The sequence below is a fragment of the Lepidochelys olivacea genome (genome assembly GCF_965140295.1).
Source record: "Lepidochelys olivacea isolate rLepOli2 genome assembly, chromosome: 12".
Classification (NCBI taxonomy): domain Eukaryota; kingdom Metazoa; phylum Chordata; order Testudines; family Cheloniidae; genus Lepidochelys; species Lepidochelys olivacea.
This window is the reverse complement of record NC_140422.1, coordinates 5724598-5741319: the sequence shown is the minus strand read 5'-3', so window position 1 is coordinate 5741319 and position 16722 is coordinate 5724598. Positions and strand designations below refer to the sequence as shown.

Genomic DNA, 16722 nt, shown 5'->3' with positions numbered 1-16722 from the left:
AAACACTGGGCTACTTAATTCCCACTTCTCTTCACTGCAATCCCCATCCTACTCCCACCCAAGTGGATAGAGTTCCATCTCTTCAGGCAAACCCTGTAGTCATGCGTGTTAAAGTAGAAGCAAGAGGAATGGCATTTATACTGTCTAAGTTTAGAAACCATTTTAACCCATCCAGTTTAACAGTTTCCTCCAAAAACAGTGGATAAAAATTGAAGGTGTTTCCTGTTCAGGTAGGACAAGGCAATCAGATGCACTTCCACCCACCAGACATTGGTTTCTCTAGACTGACTTTGCCACACAGTTTCTGCTAAGTGTAGGGGAGAAGCAATGTTAAGCCAAATTTCGTTTGACGCAGCTATTACCAAGATCTGTCTCAATAGCAGCTCTCCTTCTGCCAGATTTACTCAGTAGAATCACAACCCGCACTGACAATTTGTTGCTGTGGTAACTGAATTGGAACAACAATCACTGAAGGGAGGAGAGATTTTCCACTAAAGTGTCTATCATCAGTGATTAGAAAAACATGCCATAGCAGATAAGATAGACAGAATTTTGATAGTCATACTCATGAAAACTTCAAAAGGATGTTTAACACTGGTACATAACACTGTGCTTTAACATGGAGGGCATCACACCCTACTTATGTTGAATAAAAAGCACCTTTCTTTCCAAAAGCTCTACCTGTCCAACAAACGCAGAGAAAGCTTTGGTACTGTCACGGCCAGCTGCAGCTGAATGGTAGAGATTCACCCATTCCCTCAGTAGATACTCTGCCTTCTCCCTCAGGCCTGGTGGATCATCATACTCAGAGGCTTGGGAGATCCCAGAATGCATCATGAAGTTAGGGCCTCCATGAGCACGATCAATCATTGCTTCATAGTTGGATCGGACCACTTCCATCAACTGGGGTAATCTAGTCAAACAGACCCAAATTAAGAATTAGTCCTATACATTTTATTTTTGGGAACAGCATGTAAATGAGAAGCTATTGAGAATAAATTAAAAGCATATTGTAAACCATTTAGCAACTGCCCTTCTGATACCTTATATTAGTCTCATTGTGCTACATGTAATACAATTATCTGGAAGGAGCTTTACCCCGTAGCGTCCCTGTACAATCAAAAATCAACTCATTTTTAGGGAAAGTCAAATTTTGAAGCCCAGCCCTACTCCCCGAACTTGAGTGTTTTGACAGAGCCATCCTTCCCATCACAGGATGGGAGTTCTACTTCCTATGGATTAGTGGGGCCCTTAGGAGGAGAGGGACCAGTGACAGATGCCACGGCCTAGTACCCAGATCGGTGACAGCAGAGTAGGCGGCACTGAAAGTGTTCCTTATGCAAGATCTCAGACCATCAGAGCAAGCCAGGAGTTACTTGGCTGCAGCAACAGAAAGGTTGTTGAGGATGAAAAAAGGTAGGTTGGGTTAGAGACCACATGTTCGCTAATACAGGTTTATTCTCTGCCAGTCTCTGCCTAATCTAATCTAGACAAACCTAAAATGGCTGAGTGAGAGACTAACCAACTTAGACACTGAGAATCTAGTGAACAGAGCTTTTTGTCCACCCCGAGAAAGCAAGCCTCGTTGCAGTTGCTTTTCTGAAGTGCACATAGGTTTTTGTGCAAAAGTTTAAATGCGTTAGTCTAAGGTGCCACAAGGACTCCTTGTTATTTTTGCTGATACAGACTAACACGGCTACCAATCTAAATATAGAAGAGTTTCAGGTGGGGACAACTACACCAGTGATATCAAGACAGAAGTAGATTAATCTAGTGCAGAAATGTGTCTGAGAGGAAGTTTAAGTCAGAATATGCAAAAAGAGTACAGTTTTAAACAATTTTAAATCAGATCAGTATTGAGCACCTTAGAGAAGTTCAGTATTTGACCAGTATTTCAGTCTCACCCTTCTGGAGCATTCCCTCTGGAGTGAGCATTAATCCTCATCAGAGTCTCAATGGTGTGGAACAGATCTGCCTCTGTTACATGGGCTACACTCCTCTCATCCACCAACAAGATCCTCACCAACTGCATGGCAAATGCCACTGCCATGTAGTTCAAGCCATTCTCCATTGACTGCCAAGATGGAAAATGTAGTCAAGAATATGAAGTGTAAATCCTTTAATGAACTGCTTACATGAAGTGTGTTCAAAAGGAAAAAAACTCTTACCTGTGCCAAGTGAAGATCGTACTGCTGCATGGTAACAAGGTGATTGCGGATTAGCAGCTCCACAGCTTCTACATTGTACTTATACTCATCCCGGCATTCAATCAAGCATCTATAAATATTACACCTTTTTAAGACATGCTTGTTTAGCCTAGCTGCACTTATTAGAAAAATGTGATACCTCAAGACAGCTATAGATTTGAGACATTGATTTATTGTTCAACTCTAACAGCGATCTCCTCTACAGGGTTCACCAAGTTAGTGTTTGAGCTTAAGAACAGTCTCAACTGCATCACAGAGCAGTCTAAAGCTTTGCCACATCTTAGCTCTAGTCATCAGTCCTTTTTAAAAGGCTTTTTACACTGAACCGATGAAGCTCTATTTCCAAAGCATGGAAAATTACATGTCTACCTACCAAGCACTCCTGGAATCAGTCTCTAATAGAAACACATCAACATGAAGACGACTTATTAAAATTAGATTCTCTATATAAAAAAAAAAAGTGATAAACCTGTCACGCCTGAGGTATGTTTTAAACCTTTTAATAAAAAAAGTAGCTTCCTATCAACCTCTTGGGCAAAGGAGCAATAGTTAGACACCTAGTTTTAGTTCAAGACAAATGGGAAGTGACAAATTATGTAGGAGTTAGTCTTTTGTACAGTTACACCATTTTACACACAAGTGTTCTGGAATCACATATGGTAACTCAACAAGACTAGAGGACAAGGTATGAGGTATTCAAACAAGTGTTCTCTTCCTCCCATTACTGACCTGGTGATCTGCTTGTTACACCATGGAGACCCATAGGCACGGCCATCCTGCAGAGCTTTTAGTACAAGTAAGTGACACTCACGGTAGCGGAGCAGGAGGTCAGCATCCGCACCACTGGTGGCATCCAGTAAGCCCTCAACAGCCTAGAAGAGAAGCAGCTGGTCAGCACATATGGAAAACCCAGTCCTTCACTACTGCCTCCTGAAAATCAATGAACTTTAAGTACTTTTCTCCAAAACCAGTTAACCTTAAAATGTGGCAGCTGCAATACTATCCAAAAACCAGTGATCTCTGGTCATAATGCTAGAATATCCGGAAAGGTCTTATATAAGTTTACCACATGGAGGGCATTTAGTTAACTGCTCATTCTCCACAAAGGTTTTAACAAAGTATTCTGCAATGATTTTATATAAACACTAAACAATAAGAAAAAAATTGCAACTCTTTGGGCTGCAACATCAATAAGCCAATGTCTTTTCATCAAACCCAGGTTCTAGAGTCAAATTCTATGTCTGGCTCAGATAAGAATGTGGATGAAAAACTGGGAGAGAAGTTATACCTGTTGATAGAAGTAAGCATTCAGATGGTCTACATTAGTAGACCTGACCAGTTCAGGTGAGGTTTAAACACAAGTTATCTAAGCCAGTCCTAAAAAACTTTGCCCACCCCTGATCTACAAGCTGATATCCTGCATTACATGAGGAGGGCAAACTTCTTGGCCCAAGGGCCACATCTGGGTATGGAAATTGTATGGCAGGCCAGGAATGCTCATGAAATTGGGGGTTGGGTGCGGGAAGAGGTGAGGGCTCTGGGGTGGGGCCAGAAATGAGGAGTTCGGGGTGTGGGAAGGGGCTCCAGACTGGGGCAGAGGGTTGGGGCACAGGAAGGGGTTGGGGTGCAGGCTCCAGGCAGCATTTACCTCAAGGAGCTCCCAGAAACAGTGGCATGTCCCCTCTCTGGTTCCTGTGTGGAGGCGCAGCCAGACAGCTCTGTGCACTGCCCCATCCGCAGGCGCCACCTCTGCAGCTCCCATTGGCCGTGGTTCCTGGCCAATGGGAGCTGCAGGGAGGCACTTGGGACTGGGGGCAGCACATGGAGCCCTCTGGCTGCCCCACGGAGGAGGACATCACACTGCTCCTGGAAGCAGTGGCGAGTCCCTGGCGGGAACTTGAGGGCCAGATTAAAAACATCTGAAGGGTTGGATGTAGCCCTGGGCTGTAGTTTGCCCACCCCTGTTGTAGATCAATTTAGCTGATCAAGGTGCAGTCTAGGCTCCTGCCAAGACCTAGTCAAGACAAAAACCAGTAGAGGGTGTCCACACCACCTCCTGAGGACGTAAAACTATCTTTCACACTGGTTTTCAGCTTTTAGCACTTTTGGCTCCATCACTGTTCCTGGATTGTAAAAGAGCAGTGGCACCGAGTGTCTAATACTAGTTTCCACACAGAGCTTGCAAGATTCTTCTGCATTTGTCATCTCTAGACACTCATCACTATAAAGCCATACATACCATGCTCAGACCCTAGGTTAGGAGTAATGTAATATGCTCTACTTAGTAGTAATCCTTGATGTTTCAATTATTGCAGAATGCAGCTGTCTCATCACAGCCAATTCTGTTTAGGAGTATAGCCCCCTGTGCTCAGCACTGATTTGTTTTGTTTACTTCCAGGTGCAATTCAAAGGTACTGATGAGCATATTTAAAGGAATCCAAGTTGATCTGGAAGCACATTAAGAGACTGGTTGATCTTAACTAAGTTCCACAGACTTAATTCTCCCAGCTGCAGGGTCTCAGCGAGGAACCTCTATAGTGTTGGAACTTGTTCCTCGTGGTGACTTGCCTAAATCTGGCATCCTAGAGGGCATAATGTCAAGTGTCTGCATCTTGCGTGTAATCTGTTTTTGCTTCTTTCATTTCTTAACATCTGAAAAAGGCAGTAGTGGTCCTTCAATACAATTCACCGAGTAGTTCCCCACTGCATTTGTTCAATTCTAACTACGCATCTGCCAGCCAAGAAGTAACCTACAGGCAAAAGGAGTCGTAAAAGCAAACGGAACTGCACATTAGCTGACAGGAGAAGTTTACACTAACCTTCTGGAGCAGTCCAAGCGCCGCTATCGCATCACGGGAGTTGCGAGCTACCACAACAGCCTCCAACAGGCTGCGTAAGGCTTGAGCTTGTGGGTTCATGGCCAGGGTGTGGGGTATGGATTGCAGGTGTTGCTCCAGTTCTGTCATACATTTATCATAGATCTGTGCTACATCATCTGTAGCCCAAGCTTGCTGTTTTAAAAGGAAGTGGACATGTTTAGTAAGACTTGGCAAGGATTACTTGAGGGGTGGGGGGGGGGGGTTTAAAAAGTCAAACAAGTATGTACAATTCATTAAATACCAATTAATCTTTTGACTGCAGCAGAACCTCTGGCACCAGAAAATGCATCGTAAAGAAGAATCCTAACTCAAACGCCAATTTAATTGCTTGATTAGTGATATTTTACTTGAATGTACAGTCAAATATTGGTAGCATACTAAGTTGTGTAACTGGCAGAGGCGATCCAAATATGCCAGTTTAGTTACAAGTTGGTCCATTAACAAGCTCCCAGAAATACCAGCATTGTTATCCATTACATTCTCAAAAGTTACATATCTAGTCCTCTCAGTTCCCTGAGTAGCATTTCAGAACTCAACACAAAACACACACACAATGATGTGAGGATGGTGTTACGTTTCCTTCAATTTGGCTGTAGAAGCCATCAACATCCCTCCAAAAAAAAAGTTTTCTAAGTGCCATTAAAGCCAGAATACCAGTGGGTAATCAATGTGAAACTCTGCAAGGCTCATCAAAATGGCTTTGATATCTTCAAGCCAACACAGTTACAGAAATCTGTACCTTCATAGGCTGAGCCAAGAATCCTGTGGGCTGGGTTAAATCATTGGTAGGCAAGAAGCCGGGGACATTGCGTGCAAACTCTTCATAAACAGCCAGCTGTTTTGGGTCCACACCACCAACCTTTACAATGAAAAAAAGTGGCAAGTCCTTTATTTGGCTCTGACAGTGGAGAAAAATTGTAATTGCACAACTTGCCCTTTAGTTCTAATCAAGTGACTTATAGAAGTAGCTCTCAACCAAGAGTATGCATACCCATGGGGGTACACAGAGGTCTTCCAGGAGGTACATCAACTCATCTAGGTATTCGCCTAGATTTACAACAGGATACATAAAAAGCACTAACGAAATCAGTACAAACTAAAATTTCATACAGACAGTGACTTGTTTATACTGCTCTATATACTGAAATAAGTACAATATTTATATTCCCATTGATTTATAATTATATGGCAAAAATGAGAAAGCAAGCAATTTTTCAGCAAGTGTGTGACATTTTTGTATTTTTAGGTCTGATTTTGTAAGCAAGTAGTTTAAGTGAGGTGAAACCTGGGGATATGCAAGACAAATCAGACTCCTGAAAGGACTACAGTAGTCTGGAAAGGTTGAGAGCCACTGACCTATAGAGCATAAACTCAAAGCTGTACACATCTGGGGAAGAGTTCAGTGCAGGATTGGCGGGAATCCTATATTCCCTACACCCTACTTAACTGCAAAGCAGGAAAATCCCCCAGTCTATGCTGCTGCACTTAAGTATGCAGTCTATCCATTTCTTTCTGCCACTGTGAACACTGTCTGCAGCTTTAGTGAAGCAGATGTCATCTTAGAAGGTGATGAGAAGCAAAAATAGAAAGATGGAAGACACTCTAGTGACCTTCCTCCACCACCACTGAAGCAGTACTGTAGACAAGCTCTAGAAGGAACATACAATATCCTCAGAGTTGAGAGGAAGGGAAGGGGAGAATTGAATAGCTTATTTCACAATATGTTTCAGCTACTAAGCAGTTGGATTATTAACCATGAGACCAAGGCAAAGAAATAAAGACTCATCTGCTAAGTGTTGCCACCTCCTCCTGCAGTTTTAAGATTAGGAAGAGAGGGAGAAGAGCAACATCACCAAAAATTAAAATTCAGCAAGTCTGTTCTCACCTTCAATCTGATCTGCTCTGGCATCCGTTCAGCCTGGTAAGTTAATACAACAGGATCACAGTACCGACGACCCTCTTGTCTAGCATGCTTTCTGAGCTCAAATTCCTGCAAAAGCAATAATACAGAGAAGTTGTCAGTAGGTATCTTCTAGAGGCTTCACATAAACAATAGACACTTCTATACTTACAGTTGCCAGCCTCTTGTCCATTTCAGGGCCTGCCTTTTCCACAGCTGTCTTCTGAATGAAGCAGCATGCTAATTCACAGTTATCCTGAGCTAACTGTGCAGCTGCCTGCTCCATCATCTCCCTCTGCTGTGGGGATGCTGCCTATTAAAAAAAATGGTATATTAATGAAGGCTGTAAGTTTCCACTGTAAAATGCATCAGTTAATCTTGAAATTTGAGCCACTGACTATACATAATGCCAGTATCAAACAGGCATGTTCTCATGAACATGAGTCACTTTGCATGAAGTTAAATGCTTTATGTTTTATATTTTATATCAAAACTTTCAGTAAACCATGCAGGTAGGGGAGCTAACAAGCAACTTGATCAAGAAATAAAATCAAGAGGGATCTCCTGTACCTCCAGTGTGCGGAATTAAGGAAGAAAGCCCATCAGTACTAGGCTGACAGAGCAGTCGGTTCCTATGCAGGAGAAAACAAGCTTCATGTTAAATAGTCTATGGCCCACACAAACTAAGAAAAAAGTCATCTGCAGCTAGCAGAGTAAGTTGCTCTATTTATTCCAATGGCGTGTGAAACACTGACTAAAAATGTAAATCTGTCAACGGCTTCCATCTCCAGAAAGACTAAGTGACCACTGCTCTACTTTAATGTGTCCTGATGGGAAATACAGGTCACAGACAGACCTATTTACAGGGGTACAGAACTTGCATTGCAGTAATAGGATGTGGGTGCCCAGTACCTCAGAAAACCATGTCAATATGGTTCAGTCAAATTTTCATATACAATATAGCCTTAACTAGAATGACAGTATTTTTCCCTTCCCTTTGGAAATGCTACGTGTGCAACAGCACAATCTAGGCTACATTCAGACAGACAAGACAGACAAGAAAAGGCATTATGAATCGAGACATTTTGTAACAGTGTTTAGGAGCATACACAAGATGTCAAAACTATCAGAACCATTCGGCTTCCCTCCCTCTCCTCCTCCCCCACAAAATCAGAGTTACTCCTTTTTTACTACTATTTTCTGAAAACCAGATTGCCTCTACATATTAAAATTGGCATTTACTAACCCGTTCTAGGGACATACTCTGGATTTAACAACTGATTTAAGGTTCACCACCTGCATATTATCTTTTTAAACAGCATAACTTTACAGTAAAGGTAGTTTGTAATCCAGGAAAATTCTATTTCAATACCCTGTAGCTTCAAGGGTAGAGAAATCCTTGCTGCTTTTAGATTTCTACAAACAAGGATAGTACAAAGTGTCACACAAGCAGTGAGCCTCTGCAAAACTGAAATAAACCTTGGCTGTCCCTTAATTCAGAAAACCATGTAAATGCAGAGATTTACCTGCTTCTGACTCTGAGAAACTGCCACAAATTCTGAGATTAATCAATCCTTTTTTCCAGCTCAGGTTATTTTGATAATCATAGCTTTAGCCATGATTGACAGAGTCAGTCTCCCAAAAAGAGAGTTGTCAGCATCTGCAGGCAAAAATCCAATGTATCTATTTTAAGCATGAAACTCGAGGTGGATGCTTGCATCATATCCAATTTTCTATGACTCAAGTCTACAGAAATGGGTGATCTCACCTCTAAGAAGGCTAGACTGTCAGAAAAGGAAGATCACTTACCTTATAGTAACTGGAGATCTTCAAGATGTGTGGTCCCCATGGGACTCCCTATACTCCGGCATACACTCTATACGTCTAAGACCGGAAGAATATTCAATTGGTCCGCACCTGTGCCCTACACCTCAAGCTCTAAACCGAGGGTATAAAGGGTGGTGCAGACCAACTGCCTCTCCAGTTCCTACTCTGCCATGAATCAAGTGAGAATCTGAACAGAGGGAAAAGGAGAATGGGACATGAATACCCATAGGGACCACACATCTTGAAGAACTACATTACAATAAGAGCAGTAACCTTCCTTCCTTCACATGCTGGGCAGGCACTGCTGGTGAACTCTCAAATAGTGCTCACAGAGGAGGATGTGAGGAAATTTTCCACACCACAATTGCGGGAATGCTGAAACAAAGGAAGCATCCTTGGCAGAAGCTTGCACTGGGTAAAAATGCTTACTAAAAGTGTGAATGTAGAGATGCAGGGCAGCACCTTGGAGCTGATAAGGGGTTCATGGGTTCAAGTTGAAGGTTCATATGTGCCGACTGCACCAGGTTTTAATACTGGAGGAAATGTTCTAATAATGCCTTTTAGGAATTTCACAGTTGTGGGATGAGGAAAACCAAGCAGTAGTCCATTGAAGCAGGAAAAGCATTAATAGCTGCTAAGTAGTGAACTAATGGATACAGCCGATGTGTTCAAGGAGAGAAGATACTCCAGGATAAGAGGCACCGCAGACTCCTCACAGAAGATAAGTGACATTGCTGATACCAAATGAAAAATCGTTCTACATGGCGGTATAGCCCTTCCTTCTTGAGGGTTTCCTGCTGTCACTGAGGATGGACTGTACTTTTTGCGAACATGCTCTCTAAAAATTTGTTGTCCATACAAAATCCAGACTACCAGATGGACAGAGGCTGGGTTGGGATGGATGATCCTGTTTCCTTTCTGAGGCATTAAGTGTACATATGGGCCAGAGGCCATCTGTAGGACACTGAACTAGAACTGCCTTGGCCACCACCAAGGCCACCATCAAGATTACTGTTGCCTTTTCCTGCCTGATCTTCTTGAGTCCAGCCACTGTATCAGGAAGGCATGCCCTCTGGAATTGTGCCCCATGGCAGCTTGAGAGCAATAGGCTGCATACATGTTTCTCTGGATTGCAAAGAGGTCCCAGGATGGGAATCCCTACTGCTGAAAATTATACAATACTCCTGAAGAGTACAGCTCCCACTTGTGATGCACCAGTTCCAGAGCTTGATTGCCTCCTGGCAGAGTGGGACAAACTTCACTCCCCTTTATTATATAAAACAAAAACAGTCATCTTGTCCCACCTGATCTGGACAAATGTGGACCATATGAAGGGTAGGAATATCTTGCACACTTCATGCACTGCCTGAAGCTTGAGAAGACAAAGAATCGGGACTACTGCAGAGTTTGGAGACCCTGAGCAGTATAGTCACGTGTGTGTGTTGCCTATCTTTGGTGGGTGATGTGAGAACAAAGTGAACCCCTCCACACACACTATCCTTCCTTTCCTACCAGGTGAGTGATGGCCAGATGCTCTGCAGAAGCAAGACTCATTTGTCCAGGGAGACCCTGCTCAAAGTGTAGACTGTCATCAGGCATGGTTGCAGACACCATAAGTGAAGCCTTGCAAAGGGGGATCATGTAGGTATATGAGGCCATATAGCCTACCAGGATCAGGTAGAATTGGACTGTCATCTGGGGGCTGAGCCAAAGTTGGGCCTCTGTCCCAAGGTAATTCTATAACTTGTGCAAGGATTAAAGGAGACTTTTCTAGATTTACCTGAAAGCCCAAGGAAGGAAAGAGTTGGGTTAGGAGGCAACTGGTACCTGTGCCTTCTCATATGATTGTCCCTTGAGCAGCCAATCACTTAGGTAGGGAAATATTAGGCTGCCTTGTCAGCACATATCCACTGCTACCATGGACAGTACCTTCATAAAAACCTTTAGGGCTATCAAGAGGCTGAATGGGCACTCTGTTGAAAGTGGTCTAAGCCCACTGTAATGCACAGAAAGCTTTTCTGTGTGGGGTGAAGGTCTACATGAAAATAAGCATCCTTCAAATCAAGAGGCACATACTAAATGCCTTTGTTCAGGGAGGGGATTACAGTGGCCAGTGTAGTTATCTTAAATCTTGAAGAACGAATGAAGACATTTAGCTGCAAGGTCCAGGATAGCTCTTCAGGCCTGCCCTGCTTTCTTTTTAGGGATGAGGAAGTGTTTGGAATAAAAGTTCTTCCCCCATGTGGGGGTGGTACAGGCTCTCCTGCCCCTAACTGGATTAGGGAGCCCACCTCTTGTCTGAGAATGCTCTGAGAGGGGGGTCCTTGAAGAGATAGGGAGAGAGGTTTGGAGAAGGGGGCAGCAAGGAATTCTAGGTAGCTAGTAGAGATAACACTTAACAGTAATCTGTCCGATGCGATACACTGCCACATTAGGAGAAACATGTCAGGCAGCCATCTAAGGGGGTGGTGGTGCCTTCCTAGGAGGCAGGTGAGACTGAAGAGGGGAAGGCAGTGGTTGTGGTTTATCTCTTCTGCTGTATCCTCTAGCACTTCTTAGGGAGCTCAGGCTATACAGCTAGGTGGTACTGATGAGAAGGCAGCCTGCAACATTTCCTATGAAGTGCCTGGGTATATATCCTCAAAGAGCAGAGGGTGGCATAAGAGTCCTTGAAGGAGTGAAGCTCCTCATCTGTCTTCTCGCTCAATAGGTTGTTACCCTTGAAGGGGAGATCCTCTACTGTTCCTTTGATTGCCTTGGGAATTCTGAAAACTGCAACCAAGAAGCCTGCCTCAACCACTGAAGTGACCACTGGGCAGAAAGCCAAGTCCACTGCATCGGGAATGCCCAGAGAGATGATCTGGCAACTAGTTTCCCTTTGTCCAGGATGGCCAGAATTTGGGCCTACATTTCTGAGAGAATTAGCTTGCTAATAAGCTAACAGTTTACTGTAATTAATATCCTATTTGGACATTAATGCCTGATCATTCACTCTGCAGAACAGTAAACTGTCTGATGAAAAGTTTTTGCCAAAGAGCTCTAGTCTCCTTGAATCTTTGTCCAAAGGGGTATACCTATGCTAGTGCATCCTGTTTTGTTCCCTGACTGCCTGGAGCTTGGATAGAGTAGGAAAAGAAATATTCTGCCCCCTGGGAAAGAACAAAATGGGGTTGAGGCACAGGTAGCTGGTGTATGCCAGCACGTCTTAGTGGGCTCTAATCAGGCCTTATTTGCAGGCAGTGCCAACTTGGACTGAGCTGCAGTCTGGAGACTATCCAGTTTACAAGTAAGATTGTGAACCTTTTCTAGTGGGTTCTAGAGAGTTTCTGTGATCCTCCTCAATAGGTCCCCAATACTGCCTAGGATCATCCAGTGGTGAGGAAGAGGCCAATGTTACCGCCTTGTCTGGAGAGGAAAAAAGTGCTGCTGACAGTTCCAGCTGTACTGGCTGTTCCTGCTCAACAAGCAATCTGGGAAGGACTGAGGCTCCTCTGGGCACCAGTGTCAAAGATCACCACCCAGTGCCCTCAGAGTCAGGGACTCAAAAGTACAGACCTCAGGAGCTCAAACGGTGGAATCATAAGGATACGAGTCAGTTCCCAAGGAGGGTACTACTAGTCACTAACCCAACACTGCAGATCACAAGGGGGTGAAGGCAACTAGGAGCCTCTGGAAACTGTCTGAGCTGGTGTCTGGACTCAGACCACCCAGGGGAACCACTGGTATCTCTTTCTGCTCGTCTGAGGAATAGGAGTTATCCAACTATTGGCGAAGCGACCACTCAAACGGTCACAGTAACCAGCAAATAGTACACTGACAGCATCCAAGTGCCGACAGCATGGCTGGTGCTTGGGACTGGCAAACGATGTGCCAATGATTTAGGGATGTCCCCCGATACCATCTGGTCCGAAAGGATCAGTGACTTGGGAACAGTGTAAAACTGCCAGGTCCTATGAAGAGCATATTCAGACCTAATACAGTGGCTCTCAAACAGGAGGTCCCGAGGTTATTACATGGGAGATTGCAAGTGGTCAGCCTCCACCCCAAGCCCGCTTCGCCTCCAGCGATTATAGTGCTAATATAAAAGAAGGTGTTTTTAATTTATATGGGGAATTGCACTCAGAGGCTTGCTGTGTGAAAGGGGTCACTAATACGAACTTTTGAGAACCACTGGCTTAATAGAAAGAGTGCTGGAGAGTGTCTTGGTACTCCTTTTCTTTTTGGTACAGGTGGATCCACTGGGTGAGAGTTTTGGCACAGGAATTTTCTTATGATGTGTTCCAGGGATGAACACTCCCTCTACCCATGTGTGGTGCAGGGGTCAGTCCTGGTCCCTTTCATTGACTCTTTTGGAGCGGTAGCACTTCCCAATAGCAGGGGTGCTGTCCCCACCATGAGCTCTTGGTGCACCCAGCCCTGGGCACAGCATCTCACTTGGTGCCAAGAGGGAGAGGAGAAACAATCCTTTGGAGTCTGGGCCTACTGCAGGAGTCTGAGCTAGAGCACTCTGGTGCCAAACTGGCACTACCCAAAGGCTCAGGTTGACAAGATGGGGAGGAGGCTCCAGGATCTCACTGGGGCCTAATGGAGCATTCTTTTAATTGTATACGAGCCTCAACTACTTGGAATGCCATTACTTTTCCCCTCATACTAGGCAGTCACACTTTGAAGGAATGTGCAAGGAGAATCCAGAAAGACCAGGGGAGCCTCAAGAACGGGACAATTCCTAACAGTAGGAAACTGTGGCAGGCAGAACATGTAAATTGAGTAAGGGTCCTGCAAGAGGACCAAGAGCTGATGGGGTGAGGACAAGCGATAGCTTTTTGAGAGACACAGGGATCTCACCCGGGACCATCAAAGAAGCCAAGAGGAGGAGCGTGCCAAAACAGGATTCTTCAGTAGCTTGGCTGGGTACAACCCTGATGTTGGCCAGTCAGAATTGTCTCCACCTTTACTTTTCTATGCTATCTTGAGGACTTCCCAATGCTGTGTTCCAGTTGACTAATAAACCCTACTGTTTTGAAAAGGCTGCTTGATGTCACGGCAAATACTTGCTGAGGTGCACTAATCCCTGAAGAAGGCAAAAGTCTAGGAACAGAAGAAGTCTTATTTCGACTCGCTAGACAGAGCTCATGATGTGAAACAGGAGTGCTGGAGCCCAAAGACTCAAGATGCTGAAGCCATCTGGCTTACCTTTAAGAATGGGACCCTTTGGGGGTCTGGCACGCTGGAAGTGTTCCTCCAAAGGACTGTTTAAAAGCTGGGACATAGCACAGATCCTGTGGATCTGTGACACCCTCCCACCTACCTCCACAAAGCCACTTCAAGCCAATTTATGAAGCAGCAAATGTTGTTTGAGATGAGCTGACAAAATTCCTTTGAACTACAAATGCCAGACCAAAAGGGGTATTCACTCTGTTTTAGTCAGAGAACTAAAGCAATGAATTTTTTAAAATGCTTTCCTGGTTTAGTTTTAACACCTCAGAAGAAGATTGCGCTGTCCTTCTTGGCCTGGCAACAGGGTTTCTACACATACTGCTGAAATGGAAGGAATCTGTTAAGTGATTTAAAGGATCAGGCATATCAGATCAACATTTGATCTACATTCAGACTGCATTCTGGTGACAGTGTGATCCTGAGATTATATAAGATGCCTTCACAGTTCATTTGAAGAAAACAAAATAAAAATCCATTATAGTACTACAAGTAAAGAAGAGACAAGAAGTCAAACAGTACTCTAGCTATAAATTTGCTATCTAGTCCTGGATGCATCATCAACAAGACAGTGCTATAATGAGACCTATTCACAGTTTCATGCGCTGCCAGGACTAGAAGTTTGCAATGGTAGATATGCACTATGTTTTTCTAGTTACACTGAGCATTTATCAATGCCATCAGTGATCTCAACTGCCAAAGCTGTGTTAGGACTGAAATGGAAAAATACAAGGTGGTAGTCTAAGTTAGTATCTTTTAACAGATTATTCTGATAGGCAGAAGCCTCCATCCATTCCTCTGAGTGCTTAAACCATACCAAGACAATTACATATAACTGACTAATGCCTCAGTCACCCGTTGCAATAATAGGTCTTGATCTACACTCTATGCCCCTCAACCCTTGCAGATGAATTGGGGAGTTCCAGAGTCAAGAAGTTGTGCCAGCAGTTCCCCCAATTTAACCCAGGGGCTTTCATATGCCTTCCACAGATCCTCGAAATCCTGCCCTAAGCTCATTACTATGCAATGGAGCCATTCCATTACAACATGACCCCTCACAGCCACAGAAAAGGGGGAAGGGATTTGCCCATAACCAAGATGTAAACAGATTTCTTCTGGAGCCCTAATTTTACCCCTCAAAACAGCTATACCTTGAACTTGCATGATGCTTCAACCCTCATGTCTACCCAAAATGGTTCGTATACTTGAGTGCTGGTGGTAAGTATGGTAAGTTTTCTGGCTAATGACCTACTAAATGGATTTGTTAGGGGCTGGCAGTTCATAAATTGTTTAAAACAAAATTGTATCATCATCTTACATTACTTTAACCAATGGAGAAAAACCACAGGGGAAGCTTTAAAATAATGTGTTAGAAGACTTAACAGCCTCTAGAAAAGCCAATAAATCAAGCAGTTTAATTGTACAGAATAATCTCTCAATTTTATACTTGCTAATGGAACAATTAAGTGAATGGAATGGATGGTCTGAAGTATATACACATATACAAAGACAAAATGTCTATTTTGTCAAGAAATTTAATTTTCAGTATCAAGGGCTAATCTCCCATTGCTTTTGGATTCTATTTTAAAGGTAGCAGGCCCATGCATGTCAAGTACAGGAAAGGTGAAGGCAATCAGGAAAAGAGACACCAGAAGATGCCTCTCAATGGTCTGTAAAGACTGAGGGCTAACTCCTCTACTATTTTAAGGCAAACTTAGTTCCACTTCAGCTAACCATGTTGTCACACCAATCATACAAAAAACTTCTTGGTCCCTGGGATCCTCTACCCCCACATTCATGATTCCAGGTAACTCCAATAGACAAGAACTCAATTTATGGCAATGCAATTAATTAGAAAGTCAATGCTAGTGGGTGAAGTTCAATGAAGTTGCACCATCTTACCCGCAGCGCAGTAGCAAAACTGTTCTTCAAGTTGGTAGCAATGCTCATCATCAGAGGTTCCCTGCAGGTAATCATGGCCATACCAGCAGTCAGGTTCCGCATCATGTGGTGTGCTGCTACACGCATGCGTGACTCCTCTGAATCCAGTGCAAAGTCCTTCCTGACTATCTGTTCACAGGTAGTCATGGCAATCTTAATGGACCGATCTACCACTGGATGGACAAGCTCTTGCACTGCACGCTCTATAGCTTGACGCACGCACTGCTTTAGCTGTGGGTGGGCCTGGAACAGTGGAATCTACAAGGGAAAATGAAAACCACTAAGTAATTAGGCAACAGAAGGCTCAAAACAAAGTCAAAGAACAGGTACATATATAGTCATACTAGTGTTCCAAGACTCACTCTGCCCTAAATATCCACAATTTCAAAACATTAAATCTTTATATAGAGCCACGACTGATGTATGAGCTTAGTACGTAGATCACAGAAATTCAAATTGTCAGATTTAGTTTTGTTCATCTTATTTGTTCCAAATAATTTGTTCAAAATAGAGACTTAGCTCGGGAGGGACACATCTGAACACATGAAGTGGTGATGTAGCAATATAAAAGCTCAATGAATACATCTGCCAATAGAGCTAGGCAACTGATGAGATGGCCAAAACATGTGGAAAGCTGCCTAGACTGCTCTTAAGTAAGCAACCACTCTGAATTAGATCATGGAATGATAATTAATTTCCAGAGATCACCTGTTTGACCACTTGAAACAGCAAGTTTAACTGCTACATCTATTTT

The 16722-nt window shown here is 43.6% G+C and overlaps 1 protein-coding gene across 6 annotated transcripts in view; it reads right to left on the bottom strand.

Moving 5' to 3' along the window:
• The window catches only part of CNOT1 (CCR4-NOT transcription complex subunit 1), a 91048-nt gene that overhangs the window by 13202 nt on the left and 61124 nt on the right, over positions 1 to 16722 (bottom strand). For 4 of the 6 annotated variants that reach the window (XM_084644570.1, XM_084644572.1, XM_084644571.1 and 1 more), the window contains 9 exons: positions 15930 to 16226; positions 7159 to 7299; positions 6972 to 7076; positions 5826 to 5945; positions 5027 to 5218; positions 2937 to 3079; positions 2169 to 2277; positions 1905 to 2074; positions 661 to 913 (listed from right to left, as the gene is read on the bottom strand). In XM_084644570.1, coding sequence (XP_084500696.1) covers positions 661 to 913; positions 1905 to 2074; positions 2169 to 2277; positions 2937 to 3079; positions 5027 to 5218; positions 5826 to 5945; positions 6972 to 7076; positions 7159 to 7299; positions 15930 to 16226 — 1530 coding nt within the window. The remainder of the gene's footprint in view (positions 1 to 660; positions 914 to 1904; positions 2075 to 2168; positions 2278 to 2936; positions 3080 to 5026; positions 5219 to 5825; positions 5946 to 6971; positions 7077 to 7158; positions 7300 to 15929; positions 16227 to 16722) is intronic. The other 2 variants (XM_084644573.1, XM_084644574.1) reach the window with 1 other exon arrangement.